Source organism: Selaginella moellendorffii, unplaced genomic scaffold (genome assembly GCF_000143415.4).
Source record: "Selaginella moellendorffii unplaced genomic scaffold, v1.0 SELMOscaffold_270, whole genome shotgun sequence".
NCBI classification, from domain to species: domain Eukaryota; kingdom Viridiplantae; phylum Streptophyta; class Lycopodiopsida; order Selaginellales; family Selaginellaceae; genus Selaginella; species Selaginella moellendorffii.
Genome location: NW_003314528.1, coordinates 1,002 through 14,928, shown reverse-complemented (window position 1 = coordinate 14,928; position 13,927 = coordinate 1,002). Strand labels below are relative to the sequence as shown.

General features: G+C 51.1%; 1 protein-coding gene across 3 annotated transcripts; it reads right to left on the bottom strand.

The window, feature by feature from the left end:
• Window positions 1-12,699: 12,699 nt before the first annotated feature.
• Window positions 12,700-13,705, bottom strand: LOC9641033. Of its 3 annotated transcripts, none has more exons than XM_024667959.1 (3): window positions 13,577-13,705; window positions 13,197-13,520; window positions 12,700-13,148 (listed from the first exon to the last, which is right to left on the bottom strand). In XM_024667959.1, the coding sequence occupies exons 1-3, from the start codon at window positions 13,632-13,634 to the stop codon at window positions 12,796-12,798; spliced, it is 735 nt and encodes a 244-aa protein (XP_024523727.1). In that variant the 5' UTR covers window positions 13,635-13,705; the 3' UTR covers window positions 12,700-12,795. The 3 variants fall into 3 exon arrangements, with proteins under 3 accessions (XP_024523727.1, XP_024523728.1, XP_002994435.1); XM_024667960.1 differs by having other exon boundaries at window positions 12,700-13,136; XM_002994389.2 differs by having other exon boundaries at window positions 12,700-13,520.
• Between the last annotated feature and the right edge of the window lie 222 nt (window positions 13,706-13,927).

Sequence of the window (13,927 nt, the reverse complement as noted above, 5' to 3'; positions counted from 1 at the left end):
GGGAGCACCGCAATCGGTTTCCCTTTCGGGAGTGGGAGCTGCTCTTGAGCACTTCCTTGGATGGCCCCTCCGGCACCAGCCAAGTCCATGCTCACTCCCACCCAAGGCGGTTTTAGGGTTTAGGGTCCCAGTCCCAACCTCAAGTCGGTTTGGAAGCCCAACTGGAGAGTCCCTTCAAAACTGGTTCCTGGACCTCACTATCCCTACTATACTTTTGGAACCCCCTGCAGCCCCCCCCCCCTGGGAGACGCACGCTTTGGGCTTTCACCCCTTGACCCGTATTAGTATTTGGACTTAGTCTCTGGCTCGATCTCGGACCCGATTTCAGATCCGACTTCGGATTCGGGTTCGGACTCGATTCCGGACTCGATCTCGGACCCGATCTCGGACTCGAACTCGGTCTCGAACTCGGACTCGAACTTGGCCCCCGAGTCGGTCTCGGACTCGATTCCGGACTCTATCTCGAACTCGGTCCTAGAGTCGGTCTTGGACTCGATCTTCGACTTGGTCCCATCCGATGAACTCTTTGTCATTTTGGTCATGTTTTCGGGGTTCCTTTAGCCTACGACACCTCGGCGAGTTGGTTCCTTACAACTCCACCACCCATAGAAGAAGTTCGATGCCCACATCGAACGTCTCGTTTTATCCTACGACTTGTTGACCATGTCTCCGGGGGCATCCCCCCACTTAGCGGTGTGCCTAAGTTAGCCTCCCCAGCCAAGAGCTCATGACAACGGAATATAGGTGTCCCTATACTCCTCACCTCACCACGCCCTAGTATAGGGTCGGGACTTGAACCCAGCCTTGTTTTACTAGGGGGTTGGGACTCGAACCCAACCTCCGTAGAATACGTCTACGGATTCGACATCCCCGCAGGGAGTCGGGCGTAGCTCCCTACGCCTGGTCGACCTAGCTAACCCATGCTAATTAGCTTACCTTCGGCGCGCCTTCGGGTCCCAACACATGCCACTTGCTCAACTTTGCAAATTGATATTTTTAATTGAACTTTGCATAAGTACATAGAGTTCTGCCTTGCAGAAATTCCTCCACTAGATCTCACGCGTTCGCTAGGTTCTCCTCCGGTTCCCATGTTGCTTCGCAGTGTGGAAATCCTTTCCACTTCACATGGAACTCTCTCACCTCGCGTCCTTGTCGCTTGCTCTTGCGCACATTGAGGATGGCCTCGACTTCGTATTCCTCTTCCCCTTGGATAACCTCGGGTAAAGGTCTTACTTGGTCCTTGCGAAGCAGATCCTCAAAGTACGGCTTGAGTAAGTTCACGTGGAACACTGGGTGCATCTTCCCCATCTCTCGAGGAAGTCGGAGTCGGTAAGCCACTTTACCGATTCGTGCCTCAATCTCGTAAGGCCCCGCGAACCTGCTTAAGGAACTCAAGATCAATTCATTTACAGGAATACATGCATTTTACCTTTGGGTCAACTTTCGGCTGATCCCACTTGGTAGCCTGAGGTTCTTGGTGTTCAGCCACACCTTCTCCCCAGCTTGGAACTCCACATCCCGACGCTTTTGGTTCGCGTACTTAGTTTGCCTTTGTTGAGCCCGTTCCAAGGAATCCCTCACTAAATTCCAAATGTTGAGTCTTTCCGCCGTGAATGTCTCCACGGCGGGTAGCTCTCCATGATACTCGGCCACGCCGAGTTCCACAAGACCTTCAATAGCTCGCCCATTGATGACTTCCCATGGACTCACCCCGATGCTCGAATGTGGTGAGTTGTTATAACACATTTCCGCAAGTCCCAAATGACTTACCCAGTCGGTCTGGTCTCCCGAGACATAGTATCGCAAATAATCCTCCAGCTGCCTATTCACCCTTTCCGTTTGTCCATCTGTCAAGAAGTGTTAGTGCCATCAATCTTGACTTAATACCCATTACCTGTCTGTGGGTGATAGGTGGTGCTGAATTTCAACTTGGTGCGATACTGTTCCAGGAGTGTCCTCCAGAACCTACTAGTGAAGATCTTATCTCGATCTGAGATAATCTCTTCTGGCCTTCCCCGCACTCGAACCACTTGTTCGAAGAACAGCTTCGCCACACCTTCCGCATCCACGTCCGTTGTGGTGGGTATGAAATGTGCCATCTTTGAAAATCGGTCCACCACCACGAATATCGCATCGAACCCCTCACTTGGGGGTAGTCCCGTGATGAAGTCCATCGTGAGACATTTCCACGGACGATCTGGAATTGGGATGCTTTGCAACAAGCCCCCACTAGCCTTAGTCACGGCTTTGACCTGCTGACATGTTGGACATGTCTTTACATAGTCTTGGACGTCCTTAGCCATATCTGGCCAATGGTACTTCCTCTTGAGTAAGCCCATCGTCTTGGGCACTCCACCGTGTCCCGCAAGAGGTCCGTCATGACACTCTTCTAAGGCTACCTTCCTTAGTCCCCCTTCTGGAACATACACCCTCGTTTGCTTGTAATAAATGAGTCCGTTGCGTTCCGCATAGCCCGTTTTCTCTTCCGTTGGCAGCTCACCTCTCTGGTGAGCTTCCCGCGCCTCCAGATTCCTCAACAACACTTCTTGTGCTAGACCATCGTTCTCATATGCTGTCCGCACATCGTCCCAGAAGGTTGCTGTTGCACTGGAGATCGCCAACCTCAAGCTTGCTTTTTGACTTAGCGCATCTGCCACGATGTTGCTCTTCCCAGGCTTGTACAGAATCTCGCAATCAAACTCGGCCAAGGCATTGGCCCACCGACCTTGTTTCCCTCTCAGGTCGGGTTGTGACAAGAAGTGTTTCGTTGCCACATTGTCCGTGTAAACCTTGAAGTGTCTCCCAAGGTAGTGTCGCCACTCCTTGAGCGCCTTGACCACCGCAAACAATTCCTTCTCGTGGGCAGGCCACTTCCGTTGAGCCTTGTCCAGCTTCTTCGAGAAGAACGCTACTGGATGGTTGTCTTGCTTCAAAACTACGCCCAACGCAAAGTCCGAAGCATCCGTGTCTATGTAAGCTCCTGAATTTGGACTTCCCGGGAGGTCAACCAGCCCAGTACTATTCAAACCCAAGGACGCTTAACCCCAAGTATCCCAAGACCCTTAACCGATTGGAAAAGGGGGTGCACTCTTGTTCATGGGCCCTTTCCCTCTATATTTGAACCCCTATGGATCGTCTCTCGAGTCGTTCCCTTTGGTTGCTTACAATCCACCACGCTTCCCTGCAAGTTCACGCCCTCGTGAACGGAAGCTGAGAGCCGCAGCTCTCCCGAGAGCCTCGCTCTCTTGACACCCTACCCCTCGGGTCGAGCCCAGCGGGAGTAAACTGGACCAACCAGATGTCAATCAACATGTGGTGTGATTCCCCTAGCCAACCAACAGAGTCGGACCCGAGACCGCTCCGATACCAAATGTAAGCTCCTGAATTTGGACTTCCCGGGAGGTCAACCAGCCCAGTACTATTCAAACCCAAGGACGCTTAACCCCAAGTATCCCAAGACCCTTAACCGATTGGAAAAGGGGGTGCACTCTTGTTCATGGGCCCTTTCCCTCTATATTTGAACCCCTATGGATCGTCTCTCGAGTCGTTCCCTTTGGTTGCTTACAGTCTACCTCAAAGTCCTTACCAAAGTCTGGTAATGCCAACACCGGAGCCTTCCTCAACTTCCCTTTGAGGTGGACGAATGCCGCCTCGCATTCCGCTGTCCATACCATCTTCCCTTTTCCCGTTTGATCCGTTAAGGGCAGGGCTACTCTCGAATAGTGTCTGATAAACTTTCGATAGTAGTTGCATAGCCCCAAGAACGCCCTCAACTCATGTACATTCGATGGTCGCTCCCATTCCTGGATCGCTTAGACCTTCTCCGGGTCCACCTTGAGCCCGTCCTGGCCCACCACATGCCCGAGAAACTTTACCTCTTGTTGAGCAAAGTCACATTTGCTCTCTTTAGCATACAGTTTATATTCCCTTAGTTTCTCAAACACCTTCGCCAAGTGTTCGGCATGCTCCTCTAGCGTCTCGCTATAGATCAGGATGTCGTCAATATAGACGACCACGAAGTGATCCAGATAGGGTACAAAGATGTGGTTCATCAACGCCGAAAACGTTGCCGGCGCATTGCACAGCCCAAAGGGCATCACCAAAAACTCAAAGCTCCCATACCTCGTTCGACAGGTTGTCTTCTCGACATCTTCCTTGGCTACCCTGATCTGGTAGTATCCTGACCTTAGGTCAATCCTCGAGAAGTATTTTGCCTTTCCCAACCTATCGAAGAGGTCCTCAATCCTTGGCAAAGGGTACTTGTTCTTCTTGGTATACTTGTTGAGCAACCGGTAGTCTATGCACATGCGCATAGATTCATCTTTCTTTTTCACAAATAGCACCGGCGCCCCATATGGCGACTTGCTCAACCTAACATACCCTTTGTCCACCAACTCCTCTAGTTGGCGCTTGAGCTCTGCAAGTTCTTTTTCGTTCAATCGATAGGGTGGACGAACCACCGCCTCAGCACCCTCGACCAGCTCAATCTTATGTTCTATCGGTCGTGCGGGGGGCAACCATGCCGGTAGCTCCTCCGGCATGGTATCCTGGAATTGGTCCAACACCCGCTGGATCACTAAAGGTACTTCTTCTGTTCCTGTCTTTTTGTCACTTCTCACCGAGAGTAAGCACAAAAATGTAGCCTTGGTACCTTTAGTGAGTTGTCCTCTTGTGGACACCAGGTTCAGGCATGAATCTTTAGCCTTGCATTGCCCTACCTTTAGATCCTAGGCCTCCACCCTGGATCTTCTTCCTTGGGCATTCGCCAATACCACAAGGTTCCTACCTTGTCCATGTAGGGCTACCACGAACCGATTGAACCAATCCATTCCGAAGATCACGTCAAATCCCGCCATGTCCAACACGGTGAAATCCATGTCTACTTTCCATGTCCCTACTTCGACTCTCGCTTGTCGAAGTACCTCATCGGTGCTTTGGCTACCTTGAACAAACTCTATAGTCCTTGGTTCGCCTAGCCGCTGCACCGTTAGTCCGGCTTGCCGGACTATGTCTGCAGCCACAAAATTATCCGAAGCACCCGTGTCAATAAGGATCTTAACAAAGCTACCTTCGAGCTTCCCTCGGAGGGCTAGTAGATGTCGCGAACGACTCTCTACCAAAGTTGCTCGTGTAATGAGTAACTTTGAGTTAAGGACTGGATCACATACCTCAGTTTGGACTTCACCCGACTTGATGGCCATATTGGCTCTGGCCTTCTTCGGGTAGGGACATTCCCTCGAGAAGTGTCCCGCTTCACCGCAGTTGTAGCATACGTTGTTTCCCACGTTGCTATATGATTTAACCTTCTTATCCGTGGGTTTGTCTCTTTTCGCTTGACTCCCCCACGTACTCACTCATTGGCCACCGGATTTGCCTTTCCGGAACCCCGAGGACTCATTCTTAGAGAAACTCTTCTTGAATTTCCCTCTGCTATACGTTCCTCTTGGTTTGGCCCCTTTGCTAAACGTGGATCCCGACCCCGTCATGTTCCCCTTTCGCAGGTTATCGTTGAAATGCACCTTGATGGCCGCATCCAACGCTTCCTTGTAGTTGGTCGGGTTCCAGCGCATCACCTCACCGCGAGCCCAGGTTTGCAAACCTGATATGAAGGCATGGAACGCATCCATATCCCCCATGTCCGTGACAAGTATCCTCTTTGCCATGAACCCATTCACATATTCCTGGATGGTTCCAGTCTGCTTCAGCCTACTCAGTTCATCCCTCAGATGCAGAGTGGCATTCGGAGGAACATATGTTGCGCGGATCCTCGCCTTCATCATGTCCCAAGTGACCACCGGTCCTTCGTTGGCCTCCGTTGTTCTCCACCAAGACTTGGCATTATCTGCCAAGTATGGTTTTGCACATGGGACCTTCTCCGAGCTCGGTAACCGCAACGCTCGGAAGTAGTCCTCCATATCGTAAAACCAATCCTCCACCACCTTATAGTCATTCACTCCCTTGAAGACCGGTGGGGGCTTTGGTTTGTACTTGGGAACTGCCTGAGGGACTGATTCCACTTCAGTCTGTTCGACCTTGTCTGGTTTTGCCTCAGTCCCTGCCGAAGGGTCCGCACCTTCTGCGCTGCCAGCATCCGCAGTCTTTCGCCTTTTCTTCCGCTTCTCGTCACGCTTTAGCTTGCGTACGAGAGTCTCCAGCAGGGCATTGGTCTGTGCCGATTGACCTTCTAGAACGTCCAATCGAGCTTTGGACGACCGAACCTCGCCACCGAACTCCTGTTTGGAAGTTTCCTCACTGGAGTCCTCCTCATGCAAGGATTCCTCATCCATAGCCTCTTGTTCGACCGGAGGCTCCAGCTCTGGCGGAGGTTCCGTCTCCGCCTGGGTTCGCTTACGCCCTGCCCTTGCCATCTCCCAGCAATCCGCCTCTATCCTTCGCTAGAACTGAGGAAAAGGCTCCGATACCAAATTGTAAGCCACAAATTTTTCCTTTCCAATTTGCCAGCTTACCTCGTCTATCCGTCCAACACCGCCTTGGCCTTTGCTAAGTTCCCTTGCCAAGGTTCTCACCTATGGTACCAGCTCCTACTTGGTCTCAGCTACTTACTGCACGAGCAACGGAGTGTTAGCCATCCATCTATGGATTCCCAAATCACTCCCAATCCCCCTCCCCGGGTTAGACTGGACTTAAGGTTCGGCTTCACTCCCCGCAAGCACAAGCAGCCAAGCACACCAAGCTTCCAGGTTCCTAACATCCCTTGGTACCACAAGACTTGATCATGGGACCCTCTAAATCCCAAGTCTTGAGTGCAACACTTGCTTCGGGACGCCGGGGCGAAACACTGTGGCCTAGCGGCCCGGTATGGGTACCTCTCGCCCCTCACTTCCATCCCGAAGGAAGGCCCAAGCCCCTAGGAAGGGCGAGGACCAATGAGCCGCATGGTACTCAAGTGGGGCACCACTCCACATGAGCCGGGAGCACCGCAATCGGTTTCCCTTTCGGGAGTGGGAGCTGCTCTTGAGCACTTCCTTGGATGGCCCCTCCGGCACCAGCCAAGTCCATGCTCACTCCCACCCAAGGCCCCTCGGTCCCAGTCCCAACCTCAAGTCAGTTTGGAAGCCCAACTGGAGAGTCCCTTCAAAACTGGTTCCTGGACCTCACTATCCCTACTATACTTTTGGAACCCCCTGCAGCCCCCCCCCCCCTGGGAGACGCACGCTTTGGGTCACCCCTTGACCCGTATTAGTATTTGGACTTAGTCTCTGGCTCGATCTCGGACCCGATTTCGGATCTGACTTCGGATTCGAGTTCGGACTCGATTCCGGACTCGATCTCGGACCCGATCTCGGACTCGAACTCGGTCTCGAACTCGGACTCGAACTTGGCCCCCGAGTCGGTCTCGGACTCGATTCCGGACTCTATCTCGAACTCGGTCCTAGAGTCGGTCTTGGACTCGATCTTCGACTTGGTCCCATCCGATGAACTCTTTGTCATTTTGGTCATGTTTTCGGGGTTCCTTTAGCCTATGACACCTCGGCGAGTTGGTTCCTTACACTCAGCTCATCTCTCAGATGTAGAGTGGCATTCGGAGGAACGTATGTTGCGCGGATCCTCGCCTTCATCATGTCCCAAGTGGCCACTGGTCCTTCGTTGGCCTTCGTCGTTCTCCACCAAGACTTGGCATTATCTGCCAAGTATGGTTTTGCACATGGGACCTTCTCCGAGCTTTGTAATCGCAACGCTCGGAAGTAGTCCTCCATATCGTAAAACCAATCCTCCACCACCTTATAGTCATTCACTCCCTTGAAGACCGGTGGGGGCTTTGGTTTGTACTTGGGAACTTCCTGAGGGACTGATTCTACTTCGGTTTGTTCGACCTTGTTTGGTTCTGCCTCAGTCCCTGCCAAAGGGTCCGCACCTTCTGCGCTGCCAGCATCCGCAGTCTTTCGCCTTTTCTTCCGCTTCTCGTCACGCTTTAGCTTGCGTACGAGAGTCTCCAGCAGGGCATTGGTCTGCGCCAATTGACCTTCTAGAACGTCCAATCGAGCTTTGGACGACCGAACTTCGCCACCGGACTCCTACTTGGAAGTTTCCTCACTAGAGTCCTCCTCATGCAAGGATTCCTCATCCATAGCCTTTTGTTCGACCGGAGGCTCCAGCTCTGGTGGAGGTTCCATCTCCGCCTGGGTTCGCTTACGCCCTGCCCTTGCCATCTCCCAGCAATCCGCCTCTATCCTTCGCTAGAACTGAGGAAAGGGCTCCGATACTAGATTGTAAGCCACAAATTTTTCCTTTCCAATTTGCCAGCTTACCTTGACTATCCGTCCAACACTGCCTTGGCTTTTGCTAAGTTCCCTTGCCAAGGTTCTCGCCTATGGTACCAGCTCCTACTTAGTTTTAGCTACTCACTGCACGAGCAACGGAGTGTTAGCCATCCATCCACGGATTCCCAAATCACTCCCAATCCCCCTCCCCGGGTTAGACTGGACTTAAGGTTCGGCTACACTCCCCGCAAGCACAAGCAGCCAAGCACACCAAGCTTCCAGGTTCCTAACATCCCTTGGTACCACAAGACTTGATCATGGGACCCTCTAAATCCCAAGTCTTGAGTGCAACACTTGCTTCGGGACGCCAGGGCGGAACACCATGGCCTAGCAGCCCGGTATGGGTACCTCTACCCCCCCACTTCCATCCCGAAGGAAGGTCCAAGCCCCTAGGAAGGGCAAGGACCAATGAGCCGCATGGTACTCAAGTGGGGCACCACTCCACGTGAGCCGGGAGCACCGCAATTGGTTTCCCTTTCGGGAGTGGGAGCTGCTCTTGAGCACTTCCTTGGATGGCCCCTCCGGCACCAGCCAAGTCCATGCTCACTCCCACCCAAGGCCCCTCGGTCCCAGTCTCAACCTCAAGTCGGTTTGGAAGCCCAACTGGAGAGTCCCTTCAAAACTGGTTCCTGGACCTCACTATCCCTACTATACTTTTGGAACCCCCTGCAGCCCCCCCCCACCCCCCCCCGCCCCCCCCCTTGGGAGACGCACGCTTTGGGCTTTCACCCTTTGACCCGTATTAGTATTTGGACTTAGTCTCTAGCTCGATCTCGGACCCGATTTCGGATCCGACTTCGGATTCGGTCTCAGACTCGATCTCGGACTCTATCTCGAACTCGGTCTCCGAGTCGGTCTTGGACTCAATCTTCGACTTGGTCCCATCCGATAAACTCTTTGTCATTTTGGTCATGCTTTTGGGGTTCCTTTAGCCTACGACACCTCGGCGAGTTGGTTCCTTACAGCTTGGTGAAGTGTTCAAGAGCCGGCTCTAGTTCCCTCGGGAGATCGACTGGCTGATGCTCCCAGTCCAGGTGTGGGTGGCACTACCTACTTGGATACCTGGTGTGGCTCAACGGAACCTCACTCTAAACCCATGGCTAGAGCACCCAAAGGCAGAAGGCGAGGAGAGTACCCACGAGGCTCGCGTAGGGCCACGGTGTTCCAAAATGTTGCCCCAAAGTCCCAGACTATGGAAAGGAAGAGGAGTAGCCCTCTAGTATGGTGACAAGGGACACAGTCACACCGTGAGGAAGTCCCAGAGGACTGTTGGACTTAGTCATTGGGCCTGTGGGCCTTGATCCAGTGGCAGTGTTGGTGAACACGGCCATGGACAGGAAGGGACTTGGTGGGGACCGAAAAGGAGATATTGGGAAAGGCTATTCCCCATGTCTGCAGACATCCTAAGGATGCTATAGAGTGGATCTGGGATAGCCACTCATGGATGGATGGCCTAGTCTTTGAGAGACGGGATTGTAATACAGGTGGTGTTGAACCACCGGGGTGACCAAGGTGAATGGGCATGGCCTTAGCGTAACGGGCCGATATGTCGGTGGTACCTTGGGGTGTCGGTCATGGGATCGGACACGTGGAGCACTTAGACCAAGTGCAAAGGTTGAGTGGCATGGATGCCATTCTCGGGGCTAGCAAGCCCCAAGTCCTAACTGGGATTTATGGAGGTTGTGAATGAGACTCCTCCAAGTGGTCGGAGGTGTGGTTAAGTGACTAAAGTAAAATGGAAAAATTAGTCGCTTACACGTATATTGAGACTAATCCCTCAATATCACTGGATGATAGCTTATTGACTTGTCCCAGAGACTAACTCTTGGTACTAAGGGAGGTTCTGCGTCTGGCTTGGGTCTAAGCCCAAGTTCCATTCCATGCTAATTGGTGGAATACCCATATCCTTGCGTTATGCCACCGGTATGCTGAAATAGCACCAAACTCCATTTGGCTCCGTTTTGTATGCTGGTCCTAGCATAGGGATGTTGGATACTCTAGAACTGTTCCAAATCATTTTGTGCTCTTATCCCTTCACTCCTTGGGTTGTATGCTTAGGAGTCGTTCCGTACTCCAGTGCCATTGCTCCTTGGTTCCATGTTTGGAAGTTTGGCACCATTCCTTCATTTAATGGCCTAAGGCCTTGAAATTTGGGTTCCACACAACTATCCTTTAGACACATGGCATGTGACACGTGGCACATGACATGTCACACATGGAGGGTTTAGAGGGTTTAAATTCTGCTTCTGTGGTTATCCTATGGTAAAGCACCATAGGATAAAGGGTAAAAATCACATGCGCTACAAATGGTCAAGCAAAAGCAACAAACAAAACATTGAAGACCATCCTCAAGAAAGTCATCAATGATTCCGGCAAAGACTAGGATGAAAAACTTCTTGACGTACTTTGGGCCTATCGAACTGCGTATAAAGTCACCACCGACATGATGCCATTAAAACTCGCCTTTGGAACAGAAGCCATCACGCCAATTGAATTCATCGTCCCGAGCATGCGAGTCACCGTCAAGTATAATCTCAACATGCAATTTGAGAAAGGCTTCAACAACTCGAATGTCTTGACGAGCTTCAACCCAACGCCCTCTAGACACTTCACACCATCCAAAAACAGCAAAAAGCTCAGCATGATCGACAAGCATCCCGGCACAACATTCCGAAATACAGCATCAACGATCATGTTCTCTAGTACCAAGGACCCATCAGCCAAACTCCCAAACATGGAACCAAGGAGCAATGGCACTGGAGTACAGAACGACTCCCGAGCATACAGCCCAAGGAGTGAAGGGATAAAAGCACGGAATGACTTGGAACAGTTCTAGAGTATCCAGCATCCCTATGCTAAGACGAACACACAAAATGGAGCCAAATGGAGTCTGGCACTATTTCAGCATACCGGTGGCATAACGCAAGGATATGGGTATTCCACCAACTAACATGGAATGGAACTTGGGCTTAGACATAAGTTGGACGCAGAACAAAAATAGGCACACAAGCAAGAGTGAGACTATGCCTCAGGTTGGTCAACCATGCCCGAACTACCCACTATCCCTACTATACATTTGGAACCCCCTGAAATACAACGTCAACGATCATATTCTCTGGTACCAGGGACCCATCGGCAAACTCGGCCGGAAACTCCACACCAACTGGAAAGGACCTTTCAAAATCATTGCACTCTACCCCAATGGCACTGTCAAAGTCAGCACACTCGCTGAAGACTTCACTGAGATCGTCAACCTCAACAAGCTTCGACCATATCACGTTGTTCAGCATCAGCACCTCAGCAAATTTCCAACCAGAACCGACAAACACCTTGAAACCAACAATCGACAATCACCGGTAGCCAAACTTTAACTCAACCCAGTTAGACGCAACTCAACTCGACTCAACACGAACTCATCCACCAACTTCAGCAACAAACAGTAGCAAAAATCTATAAGTTCCAAGCTACCGTTGGATCAACACCACCTCAGCAGATATCAACAGTTGAACTTGAGTTAACTTCATCAGCAATATCCACCATTGATCTTCAATCAAGCCAAGTCAAACCAAATCAATTCGGTCAACAAATCTCTACCATTTATCACCAGCAATCGAGCGCCACATGATCAGCCTACCAACAGTTACGGGTCTCAAGAACCCTAACAGGGCAAGCACTTTGATCTGAAGAGAAAGATGCCAGCTCATCCACCCTGGCACCTCAGATACGTCACACACCATATTCCTAGGCTTCCCAGCAACGACATAGCCACTTGGCTCAAGGACAATGGATTCTAGCTCCAGCCATCAACAAGCCGATTATCTGGTCGAATATCAAGATGGTTCCTTTTACTACAAGAATACAACTTCGAAATCGTCCACAAACCCGGCAAAAATCACTAGCAAGCAGATTATTACAATTATCAACATGTCTAAGTGCACATACAAAAGGGTCTGGGAGAATGCTCTAATCCTGAATATTACTGTCCGCATGGTTTCTCACCACACCTCTTCAACATTTCTCCTCCATAGTACGACTGTTAACTTAACGTCGACACGGGGGACAATTTCAGAATCCAATCGCTTCAATCTCCTTGTATTGTCCACAGCCAGTGTCAGACATAGTGCAGCCTTCTCTTTGCTTAATCTTTGTTAAATTATAATTGGAGAAAATGTGATCTAAGCCAGAATTTCTTTCTTGCTTTCTTACTTTATTCTGATTCATGTTGTGTTCCCATTGTACTTCTAAATTCACAAAAGACCTGCTCGTTCTTGCGCCTCTATTTGACGTCGATGCTGGCGACCAAGATACTTTTCCAGCCCAACCTCAAAGAATCGGTTTCTTCAAGGACCTGCCCTACTTTCCTATCGATCCAGAGGAAGATACAATATTTCTCCTACACTCCATCACAAATTGCATGGCGAGTAACTTCGGACATTGACACCGGCCCCTCCAAGGAGGGACATTCCTTATTCATTCATAATAGTAATGCCCATAACTAGTTTCAGCAACTAGACTAGACAGGCAGAGCGATACCCCCTGCAGCGCAGAGATCAGCTCCGGTGTTGCGATCGTAGAGACTGCAGCCCTCTTTCATGTCCTCGCAGCTGCGGCGTGCATTCCTGCAAGACTGCAGGGTGGTGCCCTGAAAAGTTACAGACTTGGTACAAATGGACACTCTGGGCAGGCAAACGAGGGCGCAAACCCCCATGGGGTCTTCAGTAGGCAGGCAGGTGCTGTTTGCGGATGGATTCTCCAAGTAGATGCAACCGGATTTCCCGAAGCAGCAACCACAGTTATCTTTGGAGACCTCGGCATTGCAGACCTCCACAATCGAATCAAGCTTACACTTCCTTCCTGCCATGAGCTCTATCGGAGAGGGCTGAGCTTCCTGAACATAATGAACAAGGCGGTTACCTTGATCTGTGCCCTGCTGCTCCAGCCGCGGGATGGGGTCACCGTTAACGATGTTGTAGTAACCGCATCCAGGTTGTCGGGGTGGGAGTTTTCCCTTGAGCACCTTGATGCCTGATGTTGGGAATCCTGATGAAGGCAATGGGCATACGGCCAACTTCGGACCTTGGCACTCCCGGGTACAAGCCCTTGAATCACCGCCAATGCAAGTGACTTGTCCTGAACCAGGTTGCAGATAGACACAACCTTTCTTCAGACTACAGCAGTTGCTGCAATCGGTATAGGTGAGGTCACCATTGCAAACCTCGACGACACCACCTTGAGCAGCTGCAAGAACAGGAGTCCGAGTTAGAATCGAACATACAAGTGGAGATCTCTCTCACAGGATAACGAGGCCAACAGAAGAAGAACGAGCACGGGGAGATTGCCGCTTCCAGCCATACTTCTCTATTGCAGATCTGATGGGCTTTTGAAGTCCAGCATTGGTGCTTTAGAAATGTTCAAAACGTGTGTCCTTGACACAATGGATATCTTAATGCAGTAAGATAAGCCCTCTCACCACGGATGTGACGGGCGAGCTGAATGTCCTTTGGCAATGCCAAAGGACATCTAATGCCAAATTGGCATTAGATAGTGGCTTGCTTTGCGAAGATTCACCGGTAAAATGCGGGAACAATGCCCAGTCTCAGCACAAAAACAAATATCAGCTCCAGTGTTGCAAACGTAGAGATTGC